Here is a 26,361-nt window from a genome sequence, read left to right on the forward strand (position 1 = left end):
ATTTCACCCTGTACAGTTCTTGTTAGTTCCAGCTCAGGTGGTAACTAGGGAATTTCTCATGACTGGCATCCCCCTTTGTTCTGTTCCACCCCCTTTTATATTTTTGGCACAAGGCAGGAAACCTTTCTCTCTCTCTGGGTTCCCACCCTTCCTTCTAAATGGAAAAGCACCAGGTTTAAGATGGATTCCAGTATCATGTGACATGTTCACATGTCCTGTGAGACTTCATTACCCACTGGCTGGCGCACAGGAATGCTTACAAGTAAACAGAGCCATTTACAACTAGTTGTCCTAGTTAATGGGAGTCATCAAGATTCCAAGCCACCATTAATGGCCCACACTTTGCATAGTTACAATAGGACTTCAGAGTAATACTTCATATTTCTAGCTTTAGATACAAGAATGATACATACATACAAATAGGATGAACATAGTAGATTATAAGCTTTGTAATGATATCTTACAAGAGAGCTTTTGCATGAATCATATTCCAGTTACATTATATTCACACTCATTAGCATATTTCCATAAACATGGACTGTAACGTCACAGTAATGATTACATTATTTGTACATTTTTAAACAAAATATTTTACGAGTTCTCCTTTCATTTAATTGACATTATAAACTCATAAGTCAGTGCTGTACTTGCTTTACTTTTTTTCACATTCCACAGTGACAACCCTCTTTTCTTCCTTCATATCAGAGACTTTGGGAAATGTTCTCTGAGGGCCTGTTTTCACTACTGGGGAGATGGACACTGCTGCAATCGATGCAACAGGTATCGATTTAACGGGTCTAATGAAGACCTGCTAAATAGACAGCAGAGTGCTCACCGGTCAACCCCGGAACTCCAGTGCCTTAGTATAAAAAATAAATTAAATTTAAATAATTTTTTTAAACCTAACTGTTCTTTTAGGTCTGTCACGGCCTGGTACATTATTGCAGGAGTCCTGGATCTGTCTGTGAAGTTATATTTGATAGGTGCTGTAGTTCTTCAATACTTTAGCATGAATTTTTAAGTTTTCTATAACTGAGCTTCTACTTGTATGCACACAAATCATTTTCACATACAATTTTGTGTACCACCACTTACAGATGCAAATGATAGAGTTTACATTCATAGAATGTGCAAGGCCCATTTGTGCTTCAATTTTGGGGGGCAAATGACTTTTTTTCCTGTATAGTCTGTCCTCTGTATGCACTAGTGATGCTGCAAAAAAACGGTACCCAGATTTTGCAGGTGCACAACTGAAGCCATGTTGATCTGCCTCTTGGCTGCAGGTGGAGCACGGTGTGACTTGGGAGGATTGTGGAATGGGCAGTGCAAGAGTGGATTTTAAGTGTGAGAAAAGAACACTGCATTAGAACGAAAGTCCCTTATACTCCACAGATCTTGTTTACATTTACTAAATACATTTTCAGCAAGAAAGTGGAGAGGGAAAAGAGAAAAATTGCCAAAGCAGTTTACAAATAACATTATTGAATTTACCATCACTCTCTAGCCCTTCCACACTGCTAAGAAATAATGAGAGGAACAAAAATTTACAATTTGCCAATGTTTTCTGCTCCAATTAACTAGCTGTCCAGTATAAATTCTATAGAACCATATTCTAGATGCATAAATCCACTCTCTCACGATCAATCAATGGTAAACTGGCCAGGAAGAAATTATTTTCTTACTTAAAAACCTTTCTGAGAGGGGAAAACAGCACTATTATTGAAGTGCAATTTCACAGATGTAGTCGTATCAGAGAAACTGCAAGAGAAGAATTTACGTTCTCTGCTTCCCTCTACAGGGAGCATTATAGATGCAGTAATATTGAAGACCTGGCTATTTTTACTTTATACTTCCTTTCACAGTGGAAAAAGACTTGTCAGCTGTGGTTATACCTTATTCACTTGTTTGGGTTTTTGTCTGTAGATAGTGTGGAGAACTTCTTGGTCTGACTTTGTGTGCGACAGGAGGTCCTTTTCTCTCTGTTCTGTGTTTCAGTCCATACAGAGCTATGTGAGAGGGGGAGGGAGACTTAATCCACCCCTGTATCTGTCTTTAATCATGTATCATTCTTCTTTTGATCTCCATTAATCAAATTCCCTGCTGGTATAAATTGGCGTAGCTACATTCAGATCAGCATTGTTGCACTGGGGTACCACCGCAAAGATGTTGACTTTCATCCTCTGATCTTACTGATGTCTGAATGAACGCCTACTAATGTATCTTCTAACCTTTGCCCTACTTTCCCTGGGTGGGTGAAAGAAAACCTTATTTTCAAAAACTTGACTCTTATTATAGCTTAGTCTGTTAATACAGATCACTTGATATGTTTCCTCTTTTGCCTTCTTCCCCATCCTTTTTCCTTGTACTATATGTAAGTTCTTTAGAGTACTTGCAAATGTTGGTCTCTTCATTCTGCCTGCTGGCAAGTTTCAGGGTGACTTTCTCCAGTTCAGGATGTGGAAGAGGAAGAGCTACTTTCTCTGTTAGTTGGCCAGGAGGAAGTCGACTGTAAGTGTCCTCTGGCCAGAACCTTTCTTCCCAATGGCCTGTAGTTCCCAAACTTGGAACATTGGTGGTCTGTCGAGAGTTTGCTGGTCATATGGTACAGGATCTCCTACTTGTGTCCAGCTGCTAAATCACATAAAAGCAGCTAAAATATTTTTAGTATTACTTTTCCATGTAGGCCATTACTGTAGTTGCCTTTAGGATGTTATGTGATTGGAATGGAAGGGGAGAAAGTCTATGAGACAATCCCTCTACTAAGATGTGACCTATGCTATGGAAAAATCTCTCCTGTAATCTGTTGCATATGGTCCCTGCTTGCCCCAGGAATGTGAGCCCTGAGGATATTTGTCAGTCTGAGTCCTGGGTATAACCCAAACTGTAGCATTAAGAAACCTACCCCTTCCACCTCCAGATAAATGAAAACAAATCAGAGGGAAAGATGTGCCAAAAAGTCTCTTCTTTTAATTAATTCTGAAGGCTCTGCCAATGTATATTAATGGAGCTGTTCTCTTGTCCAGATGAGTAATGCATCTTGATAGAAAAGTATCTTTTGGCCTTTGCAACATTTGTTGATAATAAATATTGTGGCATGGTACCCCATATTCTTTTTTTTTTTCCCCTCTGAAAATTAAGGCTCTTGAGATCTGTCAACAGAGGAACTTTGTAGAAGAGATGGTCTATCTGCTGAGTAAGTAACTTTCATTGTAATAAATTGCAACATAATTTTAATCTTGTCATAAAGTTTGTGCTGTGAAAATATGCACAAAGCATTAAGTCCTGTCATTTTACACACTTATTATCCCAGAAACAAAGTTGGTGTGTAGTCAGTAAAACTACCTTACATATCTATTTGCTACAAGGGGACAGGCAATTTTTGATTTAGTCCCAAGTGGAGCATAGGATCAGGTCCTAAAGGTAAATATAGCTGAACCATTAGGTAGTAGCAACCAAAATATATTTAAATTTAACATCCTTGTAAGGGGTAAAATACCAAAGAAACCCATCACAGAAGCATTTAACTTCAAAAAGGGAAACTACACAAAAATGAGGAGGCCAGTTAAGCAGAAATTAAAAGAAACAGTCACGAGAGTGAAATGTCTGCAAGATGGATAGAAACTATTTTAAAACACCATAAGAGGCTCAAACGAAATATATGCCCTAAATTTAAAAAAAAAAAAAAAAGGACCAGAAAGAAATAGTGCCACCAAAGCTAAACAGAGTAAAAGAGGCCGTTAGAGGCAAAAAGGCATCCTTTAAAAATTGAAGTGAAATCCTATGGAGGAAAATAGAAAGGACCATAAACTCTGGCAAGTCAAGTGTAAAAGTATAATTAGGCAGGCCAAAAAGGAATTTGAGGAGCAACTAACAAAAGATACAAAAACTAATAGCAAATTTATTTTTAAGTACATCAGAAGCAGGAAGCCTGTGAAACGATCAGTGGGGCCACTTGATGATCAACGTGCTGAGGGAGCACTCAAGGAGGACAGCCTCATTGCAGAGAAGCTAAATGAATTCTTCACACCAGTTTTCACTGCAGAGGATGTGAGGTAGATTCCCACACCTGAGCCATCCTTTTCAGCTTTTTAGAATAAATCTGAGGAATCGTGCCAGATTGAAGTGTCAGTAGAGGAGGTTATGGAACAAATTGATTAAATTTAAACAGTAATAAGTCATCAGGACCAGATGGTATTCACCCAAGAGTTCAGAAAAAACTCAGATATGAAATTGCAGAGCTAATAGCTGTGGTATGTAACCTCTCACTTAAATCAGCCTCGTACCAGAGGACTGGAGGATAGCTAATGTAACATTGATTTTTAAAAAGGCTCCAGAGGCAATCCTGGCAATTATAGGCCAGTTAGCCTAACTTCAATACCAAGAAAGTTGTTTGAAACTATAGTAAAGAACAGAATTATCAGACACATAGAGGAACATAATATGTCAGGGAAGAGTTAATGCAGCTTTTGTAAAGGGAAGTCATGCTTCACCAGTCTATTAAAATTCTTTGAGGGGGTCAACAAACATGTGGACAAAGGTGATCCAGTGGATATAGTTTACATTTTTAGAATGCCTTTGACAAGGTCACAAACTAAAGGCTCCTAAGCAAATTAAGGATTTGTGGGATAAGAGGAAAGGTCTCTCGTGGATCAATAGCTCGTTAAGACAGGAAACAAGGGGTAGGAATAAATAGTTTTCACAAAGGAGAGAGGTAAATAGTGAGGTGTCCCATCCTGTCGCCCCACTAAGACCTGTGTTGTTCAACATATTCATAAATGATTTGGAAAACAGGGTGAACAGTAAGATGGCAGTTTGCAGATGATAGAAATTACTCAAGATAGTACCAAAGCAGACTGTGAAGAGTTACAAAGGAATCTCACAAAACTGGGTAGCAAAGTGGCAGATGAAATTCAGTGTTGATACGTGCAAAGTAATGCACATTGGAGAATATAATTCCAACTATACTTACGAAAAGATGGGGTTTAAGTTAGCTGTTACTACTCAAAAAAGAGATCTTGGAGTCATCATGGATAGTTCTCTGAAAACATCCGCTCAAGGTGCAGTGGCAGTTAAAGCTAACAGAATGTTAGGAGCCATTAGGAAGGGTATAAATAAGACAGAAAATATCATAATACCACTATATAAATCTCTGGCAAACCCCATCTTGAAAACTACATGCAGTTCTTGTTGCCCCATCTCAAAATAGATACATTAAGTTAGAGAATGGCAACACAGATGATTAGGGATATGGAGCAGCTTCCATATGAGCAGAGAGTAAAAAGACTGGGACTGTTCATCTTCAAAAAGAGATGACTAAGGGGGGATATGATAGAGCAGCGATTCTCAACCGGGGGTCCACAAGCCCTTTCAGGGGTCCGCGGAGCCCCGCGACTGAAACCCGGTTCCCCCGATCCCCAGCGCTGAAGCTGGGAGCAGCGCGTGGCTGAAGCCTGCGGGGCTCCCCTTGCCAGCCAGAAGCTGCATGGGGCTGAAGCTGGTACCCCCCCCTCCCTCCCACCCGCAGCCGGGAGCAGCACGGGGCTGAAGCTGGCACCCCTGTGACATTCCCCTCTGGTGTTATCTGGACCGGTGATCTGCTAGGTCACTCCAATCCTTGACTCTGAGAGCCAGCATTACCCTGCTCTGCTGTGAGAACCCCCACTCCTGGTTGTTCATGCACAGCCTCTAGCATGTAAGCTGCTCCTTGGATTGTGCAACCAAATGACACTAGCCAATACCTCCAGTCCCAGACACAGCCCTAGGAACCTCTGTCTTGCAGTGTCCAGTTATGCCCACTGGATGCTGTAAGCCTATATGAGTTCGTCAGTTTAACAAAGAAATTGATATGTACCTGGCTTGTTATCCCAAGGGGAGTCTCTGACATGCTTCAAACCAAACGCACTGCTTCAGGTAGAATGAATAAACAGGTTTATTAACTACAAAGATACATTTTAAGTGATTATAAGTCAAAGCATAACAAGTCAGATTTGGTCAAATGAAATAAAAGCAAAACACATTCCAAGCTGATCTTAACACTTTCAATGCCCTTACAAACTTAGATGCTTCTCACCACAGGCTGGATGGTTGCCCTTCAGCCAGGCTCTCCCCTTTGATCCGTGCTTCAGTCACTTGGTGTGGTGTCTGTAGATGTAGGTGGAAGAGAGAGGAAGAGCATGGCAAACATCTCTCCCTTTCATCATGTCCTTTCTTCCCTCTTGGCTTTGCCTCCCCACCCCCATTCAGAGTCAGGTGAACATTACCTCATCGCAGTTCCAAACTGACCAAAGGAAGGGGGGTGACTCACTCGAGTCCAACGGATCCTTTGTTATTGCCTAGGCCAGTGTCCTTTGTTCCTGTGAGGCTGGGATGGGTTTGTCCCATACATGCCCTGATGAGGTGTGAAATGCCCCTCTGCTTTGGAAGAGTTTTTGCCTGGGCTTGCTTTAAGGCGCAAGGGTACATTTTCAGCCTCATAACTATATACATGAAATTACAACTTATAACATTACTATAACAACGATTGCTATAACATCACTATAACAATGCTTGGTGCATCATGAGCCTTCCGAAGACACCTGACATGACACACTTTGCATTGGATATCACACAGTCATTTTACAAGGATGAACATGGGGGTGCTGGGTGTTCCCCTGAGGTACAGATTGTCACAGCCTCCCCCCCACCCCTGGCCTCAGTCAGTGTGCCCCCCGCCTTCAGCCAGTAGCGGCGCAAGGCTGAAGCTGGCAGCCCCTGCTCTCCCCCCACCAGAAGCAGCATGAGGCTGAAGCCGGGAACCCCAGCACGCCTCCCCCCCTCCCCATCTGCTGAAGTTGGGAGCCATACTGGGAGTCCCCACCCCCCCCGGCCCTAAACCTCCGACTGCTAGAAACTGGGAATGTTGATAGACCACTTGATAACTGCCCTGTTCTGTTCATTCCTTCTGAAGCATCTGGCACTGGCCACTGTCGAAAGGATACTGAGCTATATGGGCTGTTTATCTGAACCAGTATGGCCATTCTTATGGTTTAAGAAAACACTGGATTATTTATTGTATGTGTTTATATCAAGAAATGAATGCCTGCTTTTAAAAATTATCTATATTTTAAAAATATATAAAATGAGGGCTGTCAAGTGATTAACAAAATTAATAATTATTAATAACGCGATTAAAAATTAATCACGATTAATCGCACTGGTAAACAATAATAGAATACAATTTATTTAAATATTTTTGGATGTTTTCTACATTTCAAATTTATTGATTTCAATTATAATACAGAATACAAAGTGTACAGTGCTCACTTTATATTTATTTTTGATTACAAGTATTTGCACTGTAAAAAAACAAAAGAAATAGTATTTTTCAATTCACCTAATACAAGTACTGTAGTGCAATCTCTCTATCATTAAAGTTGAACTTGCAAATGTAGAATTATGTTCCAAAAAACTGCATTCAAAAATTAAACAATGTAAAATTTTAGAGCCTGCCAGTCCGCTCAGTCTTACTTCTTGTTCAGCCAATCACTCAAACAAACAAGTTTGTTTACATTTGCAGGAGATAATGCTGCCTGCTATTTGTTTACAATGTCAACTAAAAGTGAGAACAGATGTTCTCATGGCACTGTTATAGCCAGTGTCGCAAAATATTTACATGCCAGATGCACTAAAGATTCATATGTCCCTTCATGCTTCAACCACCATTCCAGGGAACATGTGTCCATGCTGATGATGGGTTCTGCTCGATAACAATCGAAAGCAGTTTTTGGTGGTTCGGGTTCTGTAGTTTCTGCATTGGAGTGTTGTTCTTTTAAGATTTCTGAAAGCATGCTCCACACCTCGTCCCTCTCAGATTTTGTAAGGTACTTCAGATTCTTAAACCTTGGATCGAGTGCTGTAGCTATCTTTAGAAATCTCACATTGGTACCTTCTTTGCGTTTTGTCAAATCTGCAAGTGTTCTTAATACGAACAAAATGTGCTGGGTCATCATCCAAGACTCATATAACATGAAATATATGGGAGAATGGGGGTAAAACAGAGCAGAGGACATTCAGTTCTCCCCCAAGGAGTTCAGTCTCAAATTTAATTAACGCATTATTTATTTAAGGAGCGTAATCAGTATGGAAGCATGTCCTTTGGAATGGTGTGCAAAGCATGAAGGGGTATACAAACGTTTAGCATATCTGGCACGTAAATACCTTGCAAAAGTGCCATGCAAATGCCTGTTCTCACTTTCTGGTGACGTGAATAAGAAGAGGACAGCAGTATCTCCTGTAAATGAAAACAAACTTGTTTGTCTTAGTGATTGGCTGAACAAGAAGTAGGACTGAATGGACTTGTAGGCTCTGAAGTTTCACATTGTTTTGTTTTTGAGTGCAGTTATGTAACAAAAAAAAATCTACATTTGTAAGTTGCACTTTCACGACAGAGATTGTAATAAAGTAGTTGTAAGAGGTGAATTGAAAAATACTATTTCTTTTGTTTATCATTTTTACAGTGCAAATATTTGTAATTAAAAATAATATACACTTTGATTTCAGTTACAACATAGAATACGATATATATGAAAATGGAGAAAAATATCCAAAATATTTAATACATTTCAATTGATATTCTGTTGTTTAACAGTACAATTAAAACTGTGATTAATCGCAATTAATTTTTTTTGTTAATCACATGAGTTAACTGCGATTAATACACAGCCCTATATAAAATATAATATAAAATAAGAGAAGATCCAGGAAAAGAGAAGTTCTGTCTGATTTTTTTTCCCCAAACTCTTTCCAGTTTTGCTTACAGTCTTGGAACTTCAAATTCTCCCTGTCCTGCAAAAAAAAACCTGGCCCTTTTTGTTTTATATATTTTTTTAAGTACTCTGTTGTGTAATGTAATTCTCTCAGCACAGTAGGGAACCCTCTTCAGGATGAGAGGAATTGTAACATAAAGCCCTGGAGTCTGTGTGTATTAAAGCTGTGGTGGGCAGAACTGACAATAGAACAGGAAATTTACCTAATGGGTCTCATTTAATATGAAAAATGTTCTGTATGTATGTTGGAAGTTAGGAGGAATTCTTGCTTTCAGAAAAGAACTAATAGGTTTAATCAATACACGAGATGGTTCAGTCCACTGTAATCCAAGTATTTTATAGTCATTACAGTTTAGTGTTATTTAGTGTATCTGAATTTCTTAATTCTTAAAAATTCTGAATTCTTAATCCCTCTTTTCAAGAAGGGAGAAGCAATGGAAAAGGATGGAGAGTAGGAATGGGGGAAGGCTATATGATGTCCCTTTAGAGCAGAAACATGTAGTGCAAGCCCTATGCAAATTGTTGCCCCGTTAAGCTCACTAGTAGAAGCAACAGTGTTCAGTGGAATTAAAGTAGATAATTTCAGCCATGGTAAATCCATGATAATGTGTGGGTTTAAAAAAAAAATCATCATTCACAGACCTTTCACAATTCTTGTTAACCATAGACACTGAAGGTCCAATTTTCAGAAGGGGTGAGTACCCAGAACTCCCTGTGAAATCGTGGGGGAAAAAGGGGCTATGAATGTTCAGTATCTTCGGAAGATCAGGTCCATTTAGAGAGAGAGAGAGAGAGAGCGTGTGTGTGTGTGTGTGTATGTATATATATATATATATATATATATATATATATATATATATATATAAAATTAGACTCATTCTGCCTCAGATGTACCTGCCATGCAGGAGAAAGAATTAACACCACTTTGCTTAACCGGCCTCTGCGTAGTTATAACAAAATTTTAAGGCCCCGATTCATCAAAGCACTAAAGCATGTGCCACAATCCTATTTACTGTAATGGGACTTGAGCAGAGGCTTTAATTAAGCACATGCTTAAATACATTCTTGAATAATGAGGGACTTGAGCATGTGGTTAAAGTGAGCCCGTGCTTAAGTGCTTGGCTGAATTGGGATCTAAGACTTCACCCTTTTGTTCATGAACCAGGAACAGTATAAACAGTACAGATGCTTATCACAGGGTGCTTTCTGCACATTTTTGTTTTGTGTTTTTATAACTCCCATATTCCTTTTTTCTTCTAGGCAGAATGGGGAATAGCCGTAGTGCATTGAAGATGATAATGGAAGAATTGAATGATGTAGATAAGGCTATTGAATTTGCCAAGGAACAAGATGATGGAGAACTATGGGAAGACCTCATTTTATATTCTATCGACAAACCACGTAAGCAGAATAAGCTCCAGGCAGCTTTGTATATATGTTTGGTGAAATACAGTAAGCTTGGGGGAGGGCGCATTGAATTATCCATGTGCATGGCATAAAGAATATTTTCAGATTCTTTTTGGAGCCACGCCAGGTTACCAAGCGCAAGAGGTTGTATTGCAATGTAATCATTTTTAATATTGGTGTGCTGAGGAAAAAATCCTCTCATATTACAGTATCTGGAGGTGAGAAAGGGCAAGTACTTAAACATCTGTTGCCATCCTACAACTTTTAGTAAATGCGTTGTTACCGACAGAAATTCATGATATATTATATTTCTTTTAAGTTGGTTTGAACTGAGGGTATATTTTGTTATATATAAGTTGATCTTCAGGCTACATTGACAGAAAAATTGAGCTATTGTAGAAGTTTCTGTATAGTGTATGTGTCATATTGCAAATTTCTGAAAATAAAGATCAGCCTAGATCTTTCTGCCCTTTCACCAGATTAAATGTGTTGAATTCTTTACTTTTTCTGGTGAAAACAAAAGATCTTTTAATATTATTGTGTGGGCTCTTTTTTCCCATTTGCCCTGGCCTGAGCATCTGCGCTGGGTTTACAGCTCCAGCTAGGTTGCGGCCAGAATGTCAACACAATATCGTTTTTTATCAGAGAGCAGATTCAGGAGAGAATATAGCATGGGGAATTTAAATCACTTGGAAAATCTTTAAAGCTACCTACAATATATGACTGTGTCCTCTTTTGGAATTTCTAAAGCCAAGGCTATAAAACTACCTTGATTAGGCACCCCTTTTCCTAGGCACCGAATGGCTCATGAGATTACTGTTGGGATACAGAGCTTTTCACCACTTGGCCACTAGTTCAGACTAGTACCAGGTAACCAGAAGTCATTACCATTTCTTAACCTGCAAGAGATGAGTTTCCAAGTCCAATACTTGATGGGCAGAAAACCATCCTCAAGTATGTTACTAATTAGCACCATTACTGAGGAGAGAAGTTTTTTTAAAGATTAAATGTTCAAGAGTTAAACACCTGAATTGTACCAGCCCCCTTGCCTGTGTATGCAGCCACTCAAGTGGACCTGCACAATTCCTGGGCAGAGGGAAGATGCTAGATCTTGAGTTGCTCTCCTTCCCAGAGCTCCATCTGGGCAGCTGATTGGCCAAAGAGCAAAAGGCACTCCTCAGCACTGCATGAAACAGCATTTCTCTCCTGTGGGAAAAGCCTACTTGAGGTTCAGAGAGGTGCTTGAAAAATATTTAATTCTTGTGCTTCCAAAGTAATCATGCATTGAAATTAACCTTCTGGTTCAATGTGTTCAAGTGCCCAAAAACATTCAGCCATGGGCATACTATAATTTCAAATGTGTGTGTTATTTTTGTTCTCTTTTGAAGACTTGGCCCCTTAAGTACTCTCGGTTTCCTTTTCAGAGGCTCAAAGACTTTTGTTCGTCAGCCAATAACAGTATGTCCTCTTTCCTGCCTCAAGAGAGATGTATGCAAGAAATATATGAATGTGACTTAACATTGCCTTTTAAGGAAAGAGCTGTCATAAAATTAGCAGAAGGCTATTGGCTGTTATCACAGCACTCTAGTATTGGGAGTCTTACTGGGGCTTCATCTTACAACTTTTTTACACCTTTTTTATACAGCTTTTATTACTGGTTTGTTAAACAACATTGGTACCCATGTTGACCCCATTCTTCTGATTCACCGCATTAAGGAAGGCATGGAGATTCCTAATCTGAGAGATTCACTGGTGAAAATTCTCCAGGATTACAATTTGCAGGTAAATGCAGCTCACGTGCTCTCTGTATCTCTGCTTCTGTGGTATTCCGCCTCAGAGGAACTGAAAAACCACTTTGTCATTCAACAGCCAGAGATGGCCACAGACTAAATCAGACAATCACAACTTCTTATATCGAGATGCTTGGGTTGTGGCACTGCATTATTTTGACTCAGGCTGTGTCTACACTATGACCTAGGGGTGTAATTCTCCTTCTCATGTACACATACGCTCGCTCTCATTGAGCTAGTGTGAGTATAAATAGCAGCATAGCCACAGTCGCACTGGTAGAAGGGAACAGAGGCATGGCTGGGCCATGCCTCGTAGAAACCCACTGGTTCCAAGAGGGTTTCTATGTACTCTGCAGGGCTCAGTCATCCCTCCACTGCCATCACCCATGTTACCGCAGCTACGTTGCTATCGAATATGCGTACAGAAGCAGCGGAATCACACCCCTAGCTCATAGCAAGACATAGTCAATGTCCCCATGTATTGATACAAAATCTTGACAAAAAATATTAGAAGCAGAATTGGAGGGGGGTTTTGGACTATTTTATACAATACTATCTTCCATTACATCACGTCTGGGGACTCCTCCTGGGACCAGCAATTTTTTTGCTCTGTCCAAGACAAAGTGGAGCATGAGAAACGTCAGTGAGACCTGTGCTAGATTCTAATGCTACCCATTAAGTATCACATGCTAAATAAAAGGAAGTGAATTTTGCAAACCTAGTCAGTTTCCCTCAGTGTCTTGTGCCATGCACATTATTTTGTAGACAGGGAAATTCTCATTGTGGGATACGGAAATTCAGGTATACCCCCCAAAATATTTGCACACACATACAGAAGTAACCATTCAATTGATTTGATTGCTGCTTATAATAGCCAAAAAAGGTACCCAAGAAATCTATCATTGTTTAAAATAACAATGTAACAAAAGTAAAGTCCTAGAAATACTGTGTCCCAAACATAACCCAGTAGCTGGATTATACCAAAATTCTGCCACTCAAACCATCACTCCTATCCTCCCTTGCCCTCTGAGGACACCTGGGCAGAAAGATGGGCCCTATAGGGTGCCATGAAGGTCATCAGTCCCTGTTTATTTCAGTCCAAGGTTAGAGGCTTGTTCCGCAGGCCTGTCAAGAAGTTTTAATACCACACCCTTGCCTGATGTATCGAACGGGGATCCAGTTTGATTATGTCTGCTGACTGCAGGCTGTGGTAAAACGGCATAAGGAGAGGTGCCTTTCAAGTAGGCAGGTTCTAAGTCTTTGAAAGCTCCTCCTTGTTTACCATATACATTTTAGATAATGATTTTCAAAAATTAAGGGAGCTTTTTAAGCAGTGAATTCTCTCTGCTTTTAGTTGCACTGTCATTAAATGAAAGTGATTACAGCATATGTTTGTATATTTAATTATATAGTCACGATCTGTAGTGATTTGCACTGATTTCATCAGATATAATTAATTTTTAAGTAAATAGCTTCTAAATACTACACTAGATGCAACATTCATGTATCAGGTTTCAGAGTAGCAGCCTTGTTAGTCTGTATCCGCAAAAAGAAAAGGAGGACTTGTGGCACCTTAGAGACTAACAAATTTATTTGAGCATAAGCTTTCGTGAGCTACAGCTCACTTCATCGGATGCATTCAGTGGAAAATACAGTGGGGAGATTTATATACACAGAGAACATGAAACAATGGGTGTTACCATACACACTGTAAGGAGAGTGATCAGGTAAGGTGAGCTATTACCAGCAGAAGAGCCGGGGGGAAAAAACCTTTTGTAGTGATGATCAAGGTGGGCCATTTCCAGCAGTTGACAAGAACATCTGAGGAACAGCTGGGGGGAGATAAATATGGGGAAATAGTTTTACTTTGTGTAATGACCCATCGACTCCCAGTCTTTATTCAAGCCTAAGTTAATTGTACCCAGTTTGCAAATTAATTCCAATTCAGCAGTCTCTCGTTGGAGTCTGTTTCTGAAGTTTTTTTTGTTGAAGAATTGCCACTTTTAGGTCTGTAATCGAGTGACCAGAGAGATTGAAGTGTTCTCCGACTGGTTTTTGAATGTTATAATTCTTGACGTCTGATTTGTGTCCATTTATTCTTTTATGTAGAGACTGTCCAGTTTGGCCAATGTACATGGCAGAGGGGCATTGCTGGCACATGATGGCATATATCACATTGGTAGATGTGCAGGTGAACGAGCCTCTGATAGTGTGGCTGATGTGATTAGGCCCTATGATGGTGTCCCCTGAATAGATATGTGGACACAGTTGGCAATGGGCTTTGTTGCAAGGATAGGTTCCTGGATTAGTGGTTCCGTTGTGTGGTTGCTGATGAGTATTTGCTTCAGGTTGGGGGGCTGCCTGTAAACAAAGACTGGCCTGTCTCCCAAGATCTGTGAGAGTAATGGGTCGTCCTTCAGGATAGGTTGTAGAATATGCAAATGGATATCTAAAATAATCTATTAGCCTTTGTCAAGGTTCCTTCCCCACTCTGAACTCTAGGGTACAGATGTGGGGACCTGCATGAAAAACCCCCGAAGCTTATTTTTACCAGCTTAGGTTAAAACTTCCCCAAGGTACAAACTATTTTACCTTTTGCCCTTGAACTTTATTGCTGCCACCACCAAGCGTCTAACAAATATATAACAGGGTAAGAGCTCACTTGGAAACGTCTTTTCCCCCCCAAAATCCTCCCAAACCCTACACCCCCTTTCCTGGGAAAGGCTTGATAAAAATCCTCACCAATTTGCATAGGTGAACACAGACCCAAACCCTTGGATCTTAAGAACAATGAAAAAGCAATCAGGTTCTTAAAAGAAGAATTTTAATTGCAGAAAAAGTAAAAGAATCACCTCTGTAAAATCAGGATGGTAAATACCTTACAGGGTAATCAGATTCAAAACATAGAGAATCCCTCTAGGCAAAATCTTAAGTTACAAAAAGACACAAAAACAGGAATATACATTCCATTCAGCACAGTTTATTTTATCAGCCATTTAAACAATACAGAATCTAACACACATCTAACTAGATTGCTTATTAGCCCTTTACAGGAGTTCTAACCTGCATTCCTGCTCTGGTCCAGGCAAAAACAACACACAGAGAACCTTTTGTTTTTCCCTCCCTCCAGCTTTGAAAGTATCTTGTCTCCTCATTGGTCATTTTGGTCAGGTGCCAGCGAGGTTATCCTAGCTTCTTAACCCTTTACAGGTGAAAGGGTTTTTTCCTCTGGCCAGGAAGGATTTAAAGGTATTTACTCTTCCCTTTATATTTATGACAGCCTTGAAATGCTTTGTGGTTTTTAAGTGATTTCATTTTGAATAGATCCAGATAGCTCTAGGACTAAAATATATATCTTATAGAGCAGTGGCTCTCAACCAGAGGTCTGGGCCCCCCTGGGCGGGGAAGTGAGCAGGTTTTAGGGGGGCCATCAAGCAGGGCCAGCATTAGACTCACTGGGACCCAGGGTAGAAAGCCGAAGCCCCACCGCATAGGGCTGAAGCCCAGGGCCCTGACCTCCGCCACCTGGGGCTGAAGCCTAAGCCTGAGCAATGTAGCTTCACAGGAGCCCCTGTGGCATGGGGCCCAAGGTAATTGCCCTGCTTGCTACCCCTAACACAGGCCCTGGTTTTATATGCAGAAAACCAGTTGTTGTGGCACAGGTGAGCCGAGGACTTTTTATAGCAAGTTGTGGAGGCCTCAGAAAGAAAAAGATTGGGAACCTCTGTCATAGAGCTAATAGAAGTTAGGGGGGCTTAATGAAATTTATGCTTGGTTTGCAATTACAGCTGTATAGCAAAAAAATAATAATATAGGGATTAGTTCTCCTTACAAAAGAATCTATACGCTACTGCTTGAAATAAGACTGCTGCTAAAATGTCATTGATGGTGTAAAATGCACCTTTTCAAACAAGGTCTGGATTCCATATGTTAAATTTTCCATTGCTATAAACTGATGTATCTCCATTGGCTTCAATTAAACTATGCTGATTTATACAGCTGAGGATGTTGCCTCATGTATTTGACTCTTCAAATTTGTGTAGCAAACCAAATTACCTGTTTGCCATACCTTATTATTAATACTAATGCTCAGGTCTTTATGCCATTTTTCATCTTTTTCATCTAAAAGCACGTTAATGATCTCTACTCACAATTATATCTCATTTTCCAAATGGGAAAGTGCATCTCCAACTTTGATTATGAGTTAGAGGGCCAAAATTGGTCCCATTTCCCCAAAGCTCTTATGGCAACCAAACTATCCGACAGTTTTCTGTTCTGAACTGCCCTAAAGCATGAGAGATTTAAGTCTCACTCCCTCTGTCATCTGATGAGGAAAGGCAATGTTTCAAGTCATCACTAGTGACCACCGCAAGCCCAGTGCTAGGGCTTCAGCCCTTCAAACATCATCCATGGATCAGGGAGGAAATGTACACACCACCTGGAGCTAAAGAAAAAGCAAAGCTCCAGTTTGGGTGTTCAGAGATGTTTGTCGAGAGTAAAAGCTAAGGCTGAATGGGTTTGACTACAGAGAGTCATCAAGTCGTGTACGAAAGATAAGGAATTGTGATGGTCAACTCACTTCAGCCATTTTAGAACAGGCTGCTGCAGTCACCATCTCCTCACCCTGCTTTCAGCTTTACAATGTCTTCCAGGGAAGGTGGCACGAGCTTGTTCAATAAAATGAATCAGGATGGCAGCATCGTCCAGAGTCTGCTGGATCAGTTGCCTCCATGGGAAGATCACTTCAAGATGCTTCTTAGTTGTCCGCCACTTGCAGTCCCTCTTCCACTTAAGGGGCAGGAAGTTCCGTAGAGCCACCTACTTCAACGAAAAAGAGATCTAGATCGCAGTCCATAAATTGAAGTCTTGGAAGACACCAAGAGTTTGTAGCATTACTCCTAAGTATCTGAAGACAGGTGACAGTATTGTGCTGTAACTGCAAAGACTCTCCCAGACCACCAGGCATACTAATATCATCCTCAGTGACTGGAAGAAGGGGTGTTATTCTACCTCTGTTCAAAAAGGGTGATGACGCTGAATGTAGCAGCTATAGAAGTATTATGCTATTCTCAGTTCCAGGGAGAGTCTTCACTTCCATGTTAATGTATTGAATCAACAATGCACTTGGTGTCAAAGTCCAGGATACTCAGTGTGTCTGTAGATCTGGTTGTTCCACTGTCAACCAGATTGTTACCTTAAGACATCATTTTGAGAAGATAGCTGCATTTAATAAGTCACGCACAACACTATTTACATAGATATCCTTCAGGCCTTTGTTTCAGTGCATTGAGCAAGCTTGTGGGATCTGAAGAGACATCTCAGCATCCCTGGGAAGATAGTGTCATTGATAGACAAGCTCTACAGTGAAACAGGAAGCTGTGTTCGAGTCAGTGGCAGATACATGGCATGGTTGCCTGTTTGCACGAGAGGTTGGCAACGCTATATTCTGTCACCATTGTTGTTCGGTATCGGCATTGATTGGTTGATGGATAAGCTTGAGGAGGCAGCTGTTGGTGGCATTGAACTGGACACCATTCTGCTTTGGGATCTCGAATACACCAATGACATAATCTCATTGGCGCAGTTTGGTGAATTGCCACAATTGATGGCTGATCCAGTCAGGCAAGAAGCAGTGTGCATGGGTCTGATTGTTAATCCAGATAAAACTACATTTCTGGCCATTATTACCAAATTTAGCCTCCAGATTACAACTAATATTAACCTGTCTGGATAGGAAATGGAGCAGGTGGCAGCTGTCAAATATTTGGGCAGTACCCTAGACAGTACTGGAGGGTGCTCAAAAGATGTGGATGCTTATATAGCAGCAACTGCTGCCATGTTTCAGGCCTTTCAGCAACCTGTCTGAGGAACGTTGTGACATTGCTTGTTCCAAACCTGCAGATCCTATACCAGCTCTGTGGTGTGGAAGTGAGATGTGGGCACTGATCAAGGCTGAAGAACACCATATTGACGTTTGTTCTTGTTGTGTCAGTCAGCTGCCCCATATGAAGTGGCAGGACAAGATAAGGAAATGCCCACATCCAAAGCCAAACCCACGAACTGTTTTCATCATCATTTTCTTGGTATGGACATATTATAAGAATGGAAGATCAATGAATTCCAAGTTCTGTGTACCAAGGAATGCCACTACGCAGCTGGCGAGCCAGGGGCACCAAAAGCATCAGTGGCACAACAAGACTGTCAGTGACAGACATAAATGGAATATAAATCAGCCCACCTGAACTACCGTGCCAGAGATTGTACAGGCAGCGCTCAGTTTGTACAGAGGCGACACATATTTGGGATTTTCCATGATAAGTGCTAAGAATCGGGTTTGACCAGCTTTGTTTGTTTGGAAACACAGATTCACATCTCAACATGATCAACTCAGCCCTTCATGCTTAAATGATGAGGTAGATCAGTTGAATGCCATGCAGTTCACTGTGCGGCAGTCAAAATCACAGCTAAGGGGGCCAGCATCTTTATACCACACCATTATTTGGTGGTGGTGGTAGAACGAGTAGTAATTTTTTTGGTAGTCTTCTTCATGGATAACTAAGGTTTGTGTTACCTGTAGGTGTGTGTGTGTCTGTCTGGCGTGTGTGCGTACACATGCTAAAAGACATGGCAAGAAGTAATATCTGAGCACTGTATCCATAATTAAGATTTGTGTTTATCATGAACGTAAATATTTTGTAAGTATTGAAGTTGAAAAATCCTCTTCTTGACTGCAGTATGTATGGTACTGGAAAAAGTGAGGATAGGTTAATTTGAGCTACTTTGTACAGATAAGCTAATATAATCCTTTGCATCTCTGGTATTTTTATGGTGGTAATAGGACTCTATATTAGCCTGAGTGCCCAAAAAAAAAAAAAAGGATAAATTAGTCTTCGTGGATGTGCTGACTTTGAGTTTCCTTACTTTCCTTTGAATCCTCATCCCCCCTTCAATTCCCTCTCCTCTAGTATTTTCAAAATCTCAGCCAATTTCTCCTCCTTTGCCATATTTTGTATCTCCTACTCCAGTTTTGCCTTCCTTCTCTGTCAACATGCCTGTCTCTTTCTGCCCAATGCCACCTCGTTTCAGTATGACACAATCTCTGTCATCCTTCCATTCTATTTTAGTCCGTCATCTAAGAGAGTGAAGGACAGTCTCCCCCACCTCCAGAAAGGGAAGAATAATGTTGACTTCTCTCCTCTTTCTCCCCATCCAGCCTGAGAGAGGATGTTTGCTTCAGCTACAGTGAAGCCTTGTCTGATAAGACTTCCTCCCAAATTTTTCCACCCTTCTTACCACTAGTTAGCTCCACCCATGGGAGTGTGATGTATGCATTGATTTAAACAAGTCACAGATGGCCTTTGTACTTTAAGGACAGTGATGGTGTAGGCCTATACTGAGCAGCCTTAGATGATGTATACTGAAAAGGTCAGTGGCTGCTCCAACTGTTGGTATTACGGATTAAGATGAACGAGTGATAACTTACAGTGGGATTTATTTATTTATTTAGCCCTAGTTTTAGTGGTTTAAATGACTCTCTCCTACCTCATGGTCTCCACCACCAGTAGTGTTCAATCCTATATTACCCATCTTTATGCATTTTTATGTAATAAACTCAGTCAGTTAGGTATGTTAAAACTTGTATTTATTTGCTAGTTAGTACTTTAGAGAGACAAGGTAAGTGAGATAATATATTTTATTGGATCAACTTCTATTGGTGAGAGAGACAAGCTTTCGAGCTTACACAAAGCTGCTCTTCAGGTTCTTCCAGAAGTGGTAAATTGAATAAAATGTAGGCTAAAGCCACAACTTGGAAGTTCTTGTATTTTATATCTAACTCTTTAAATCTAACTCTTCACTGAGATGAATATTAAATCATAAATCAAGTAGGCCACTGACAACTGCATTTTAATTTATATTGCTATAAAATTGTGCATTCTATTAAAAGTGGGTCCACTCATGCATCAAAAGTGACAGGCCTATGAGCGGTGCTTTATCTAACAGAGAATAAATTGCTATCCTGCCGCCAGCATTTGAAATATAATTAAATCACAATCAGAACTCTGGCAGGCACACCAAATTACAGCAGGTTACATTGAAATTCTGACAATAAAGCAATAATTTACTATTTTTAATTCCTGGTTTGTTTTCAGCTGCTTTAAAACTTTCAGTCCTTTTTGGAAAACAGATAGCCAAAAACAATCTTTAGTTTTAAAGACTGTGTGTAGAATAATTTTGATAGCACGTCTTTAATAACTAACTTACACTTTTACTTGTATCATAGAGGATTTCCCTGCCAACCAACCCACAGTCATTTATTATATTGCAGCAACTCTTAAATTCTATTAGAGTACCAATGTCAAGTATTTTTCTATGGAATAAAGTATTTCATTGCTGTTAAAATCTTGTGTACACTGTAAATTCCCAGACCTGCACTTGGTTAAACCGAAGAACATGTAAGTATTCTAAAAGTACAAGAACATTTTTGTTGTTAAAAATCCTCTGTTTAAAACTCAGGACATTCAAGTTTAAGGTTACTCTTTGAAGAACTTCAAACATTTGAACATATGGACCTGCACAGCTGATGAGTCCAAACAACCTTAGCTCTGCACCTGTAGCAAACTCTCTTGACCCAAAATTCTCAAACTTCAGTCATTTTCCTCCCTACTACAAATGATGGTGGAAGTTACAAGTGCCTAAATATAAGTTAGGTACATAACTTTAAACACTCATATCTGAACATTTTGACATAAGTTTTGTGGACCTATCTTTAGAATGTACAGAAATATGGTCCTTGCCTCAGTAAGTGTTCTGATGTAGAAAAGACCAATAAAAATATTCTTCTTATTCAGTCACTTGTTGCACAGTTTAAGCATATCTATTTTTCCACATTGATAAAATAAGAGTCTCTTCAGCTTCAGGTTGTACTAAAGTGGAATTTAGTTTACATTAATCACGGAAGTGAGCAAATGTTGCATATGCATCATTGTGATAAATTTAAGATGGTACCTCTGATTTTAAAAATAGTTTTAATTCATATTCCCTTTTTTTCTACAAGTAGCAGAAGGATAGCTCAGAAGATATCCCTTACTCTAAGATCTTTTTTGTTTATATCAAATATATAACCAATTTTTTTTAGTATTTTTAATAACTCTGACTACTCAGGTACTTGATGACTATACTCAGGTACTGTGACCTTTTTTTCTTATCTCTATTGACTGAACTTAAGTTCTCTATCATGACTGGTTGAATGCTGATTAAAAATCCATCTGGAAAATTTATGTAGAATGTTTTCTGTTTATTTCAGTCCACCTCATTCTTATTTTGTCCTAAATACAATATAAATAAGCTGCTGATTCTCAGAGTGACCACTAGGGGGCACACACAACTTGCACACAGCCTACCTGTGTCTATTGATAACAATATCTACATGATGTGTGTTTTGTTGTGACAGATCTTCTTTCTTCCTTGATTTCATTCAGAAATTTAAACTCATTTAGGCCCCAGTTCAGGAAAGAATTTAAAGACGTGCTCGTTGATTTTCATGGCATTTAAGTATGCCCTTAAATTTAAGCACATGCTTAAGTGCTTTCCTGAATAGGGATGGACTTGAGGATATCTTTATGTATTTTGCTGAATCAGGCCTTATCAATTAAATGGAAGTTTGTGTGGCTGGTCATCAAATTATCTGATAGTATCTGCCCAAATGCAGTGTAATGTGACCAAAACAGAGGATGAAAGTTTCATTATTTTCAAAGGGCTTGGTTCATGAGGTTATTTATTAAATAAAGTGAAAGGTACTGTGTCAGTGTCACATTTTTCTCCTTGTTTCATTCTCCTGATTTTTTTCCCTTTTAATAATCTCACCCTTTTCTAGAAAGGAAGTTAGGGTTCCTGGGACATTTGCTGCAGAGGAACAATCATTTTTTGTCTTCTAAGAGAATTTGATCCTGCTACATTTATGGTTTCTTTGTAAATTTCCCCCCTATTTCACTATTAGTGAGTTAGGTCCCATTAGACAAGATTAGCTACCTATATGCCCTTTTCGTCCTAATAATGGCAAATGATTCTTTTAAAAGATTCATTTTTTCCATTGCTTCTCTTTTCTGTACGTAGTTATTAAATTATCCAGTTAGTCTTTAAACTCCCTGAATCTGTGTCAGTGGAATTTTGAGCTCTGACCTAGGACCTCTTTGCACTGTAATTTTTTTCTTGCCTATTCTATTGAATTATTAGCAGAATAAGGTTTGACAGTGAGTCTTCTACAGGTTTTCCATAGCCATAAATGTGTCTACTGGTTCATCTATTCTAAAGCTTCTCTTTCTCAACACTTATATACGGCCTACATTTTTAAGTACCAAATAGTTTGATTTTTTTCTTCTGATTTTAATTGGTTTTACTCATTTCTATTACATAAACAAATGTGAAATGTAACTCCTTTAAAGTTCTATTTTCAATAATTGCTTCTGGCAATGAGAATGGACTACATACAGTGGTTTAGACCTCCTAAGGCATTGTCATTCACACACCTGAAATATAAGTGATGAATCCCTATGTGGTAGCTTGAAGACTTCTAACATTTAAAATAGGGGAATGCTCCTATTCTGCAAATTTGTTTCATCCGGCTGTTCTGTCATAAAAGCCTCCAGACATTTTTTAAAAGTCATTTTAAAAGTGTAAGCCACTACTCTATAGTTTAAGTGGAATTTGTCTTTCACTGTGGTCCTTTTTGGATGAAGAGGGGGCAGAACCCATGGGGTCAGAATCAGATGTCTCCTGAGAAATAAAGCAGGTATTAAAAAGTTAGTGTTACTGTTTTTAACTTCGTATGCATTGTAGAACTGAATTCAGTTCATTGTGTTTTGAGGTTGTATGATTTAATATTTTGATGTATTTAGTACTGGAGAATATGACTGTCACCCACTGGCATGCCCAATTTAAAATGTTCAGAGATTTATTGTCTATGAATTAATAAAATGTACTTCAGATGTATAATTAGCTAATTTTTGGGAAGTCCTACATACTGTAATTCATTTGCAACCTGTGAGTGTGGTGATTTCAGTTTTTGGAAACTGTTCACTTAGCTGTAATTCAGTCTGCTATGATATATTCTTTCAATTAGTTATACAGCTGAGTGTTCCAGATTAGTTTATTCACTTTTTCTTTGAGTACAGATAATCAGAAGTGGTGGTGCAATCATTCGCCTCTTACAGCACATTTTGTTTGTAGGATTGTCAAACTAAAACTGTGACCGAGAGTGCTGTTTGAAAACTGGTTTAATGGAAATTAATTATTTCAAACCATCCACACAGTACAGAAAAATGGGAACTTGGGACTTATTCAGGGTTGTTATATTTGCATAAACATGCTTCATGTGGAAATTTAAATGTCTTCCTTGGTTCTGCATCGTTAGGGACTGTTTAATAATACTGTACATAATTCAACGTCATTGATTCCAGGCTTGCATTTTACAGTATTGCTGAACAATAATGTCCATCTAATGAAGTGCATTAGAGAAATGCAGAAGGACTGAGACTTTCACTAAGAAAATATGAAAGCTAAAGCTTTGATTAATTTTCTTGGCACCCAAAGCTTCTGTATAAATGACTTGTCAGTGTGAAATACATTTGAACAAAAATAAACTTGGAAGGATCTTAGTTGTAAGTGTTTTGGAAATGTTTAGTACATGTAATGTGTTCCCAAGTGCCTTTTCTTGGAGGATGTAGAAGGAATCATTGTAACATGATGGTTCTCTTTTTCCTCTTTCCATTTTTAGGTTTTTTGGGGTTTTTTGTTTTAAGTATACATACAAATTGGCTGGGATGAGGGCATTAAACTGGCAAGGAAGTTGCCCCTGGGAGGAGAGAGACCAGGATCTTGGGAAAGGAGTAATGAACGTGGGTATAGGATGGAGGATATAAGTGATTGGTTGGAAGTGGTGGGGCACTGTAGGAAAATGCCTGTCCATCCCCCTTTTTGTGGGGGTGAGAAGTGAGGAGGTGTGGGAGGAGCAAGGGAGATAGTGGGAAGGCTACAGCTTTTATGGTAGTGTATTTTGAAAGAATTCTGCTCTCTGTGAGAAGACAACAAATTCTTACTTGGAATCAGGCTTAGTGATTACAAAGGTGCCCCATGATGCAGCGTCTAGTAGTTTTCTGGGGCATGAAGACATCTTGGGATTATCTTGGGGCCATGAGGTTTGACTTCTGCTGTCAATTATAAAAGGCAGAGGACTGAGAGAGCCAGCAGTAGACAATGTGCAGCTCTCCATTTGGTGTGGGTGATTGCTCCTGGTTCAGAAGTGTTGGCTCATTTGTCTGAATCAGAGCATGCCAGCAGCTTCCAGATTTGAAATGGGGCTGTCAGTATTTTCAATAGGATTTATTATCCCTTCTCAGCAAACTCGTCTTTCTTATGGAAGTGAGGTGCCTTTATCTTGGTAATATACTAACCTGAGTCTTGAAATTTGGAGAATAAGTGCAAATTCATCAACTGATTGTCCATATGGATTCCATTCTTGGAGGACATGTACCCCAATTATACAAGATTGGTTTCTTTTGGCCAGTAGTGTCCGCTGGGGCTGTGCCTGCATCTTAGATATCCTTGTGCCCTCCCCATCACCAGCAAGGGCCTAAAGGACCAAGCAGGCCCAACTATCCTTCTTACCGCCTGTGGCAATGAGACTGAACCTTCGGCAGCATCCACCTTTTCTCTGCACAGTGTGCCAGCGTGTGTTAATTAGAACCACAATTACTGATCTACAAAGCTAAATGGAAGAGGTTCTCTATTTCGGCATGTCAGTACCAGCTTTCTCTCTTGATGTCTCCAATTTCAGCAATATTGGACTATTTGCTTGCCCTGAAACAAATCTGGACTTTCCAGCCGCTCCATAAGGGTCCACTTAGTAGCAATATCTGCATATCACCCTCCTATCCAGGGCCATACTATTTTTTTCCACGCTCCAGGGCTAGATTCCCCAAGGACATCATTCATGTTTTTCCTTCTTTGTGAGAGCCCCTTTCCTCTTCGGAAACCTCAGTGTAGTATTAGCAAGGTGATGGGTCCTCCTTTTGATCCTTTAGCAATCTGTTTCTTATATCACCTGTCTATGAAGGCTGTTGTTAATGACTATTACATCAGCGTGAAGGGTAGGGAAGATAACAGGTACTCATTATACAGTTTCATAAGGACAGGGTGGCTCTCAGACTTCACCTCAAGTTTCTGCCCAAGGTTGTGTCAGAGTTCCATATAAACCAATCCATTCACCTCCCATTTTCTTTCTGAAGCCTCATTCCACCCCAGAGGAAGCTAAACTTCACACTTGATGTAATAAGGGCATTGTCATCTTACATCAACCGGACAGAATCATTCAGGAATACACCCAGGTTGTTGATGGCCTTGCTCAGCCCTTTATGCCCTTGGAGGAGGGTGGGGAGCAAGGACATGCAGGGTGCAGTCATGGCTCCAGCTGACACCGCTGACCAAATTAATCGATTTTGTGCTCATGGGAAGTATGCACATCAAGAAGGGAATCCATGTGGACAAACATGCTGAAGAAAATTTTCCTTAATGATGAGTTGTCCCCTTGCTGATACCTTCAATCGTTCATCTTGAGTGGCTCACTTAACCTGTCTTGCCAGCTAGAAGAGCTGAATTCATAGATTATAAGGCCAGAAGGGACCAATGTGATTCTAGAAGCATAGAAAAGAGTGGCTGGAAGGGACCTTAATAGGTCATGTAGTCCAGCGCCCTACCCCCAGCCTCACCCCGACTGCACTGAGGCAGGACCAAGTATACCTAGACCATTTCTGACAGGTGTTTGTCTAACCTGTTCTTAAAACCCCCCAACTTTCCTCTGAAAGCCTATTCTAGTATGTAACTCTGCTTATAGTTAGCAAGTTTTTCCTACTATCTAACCCAAATCTCCCTTGCTGCAGATTAAGCCCATTATTCTTGTTCTACCTTCACAAAGAACAATTGATCACCATCCTCTTTATAACTACCTTATACATATTTGAAAACTGTTAAGTCCCCCCATAGTTTTCTTTTCTCAAGGCTAAACACGGCCAGTTTTTTAAACCTTTCCTCACAGGTCAGGTTTTCTAAACCTTTTATCCTTTTGTAGCTCTCTTCTGGGATCTCTCCAATTTGTTCACATCTTTCCTAATGCACTCCAGTTTGTCCACAGTACTCCAGCTGAGGCCTCATGAATGCCGAGTAGAGCAGGACAACTGCCTCCCATGTCTTACATATGAAACTCTTGTGACTGTACCCCAGAATGAAATTAGCCTTTTTTGCAAGTGCATCACATTGTTGACTCACATTTGTCATCCACTATAACTCCCAGATCCTTTTCAGCAGTA

The 26,361-nt window shown here is 39.9% G+C and overlaps 1 protein-coding gene across 6 annotated transcripts in view; it reads left to right on the plus strand.

Moving 5' to 3' along the window:
- VPS41 (VPS41 subunit of HOPS complex) overlaps nucleotides 1–26,361 on the plus strand; it is a 166,885-nt gene that overhangs the window by 132,802 nt on the left and 7,722 nt on the right. For all 6 annotated transcript variants that reach the window (XM_027821210.3, XM_037890023.2, XM_043540565.1 and 3 more), the window contains 3 exons: nucleotides 3,139–3,193; nucleotides 10,065–10,205; nucleotides 11,857–11,993. In XM_027821210.3, coding sequence (XP_027677011.1) covers nucleotides 3,139–3,193; nucleotides 10,065–10,205; nucleotides 11,857–11,993 — 333 coding nt within the window. The remainder of the gene's footprint in view (nucleotides 1–3,138; nucleotides 3,194–10,064; nucleotides 10,206–11,856; nucleotides 11,994–26,361) is intronic.

Source organism: Chelonia mydas, chromosome 2, assembly GCF_015237465.2.
Source record: "Chelonia mydas isolate rCheMyd1 chromosome 2, rCheMyd1.pri.v2, whole genome shotgun sequence".
Classification (NCBI taxonomy): Eukaryota; Metazoa; Chordata; order Testudines; family Cheloniidae; genus Chelonia; species Chelonia mydas.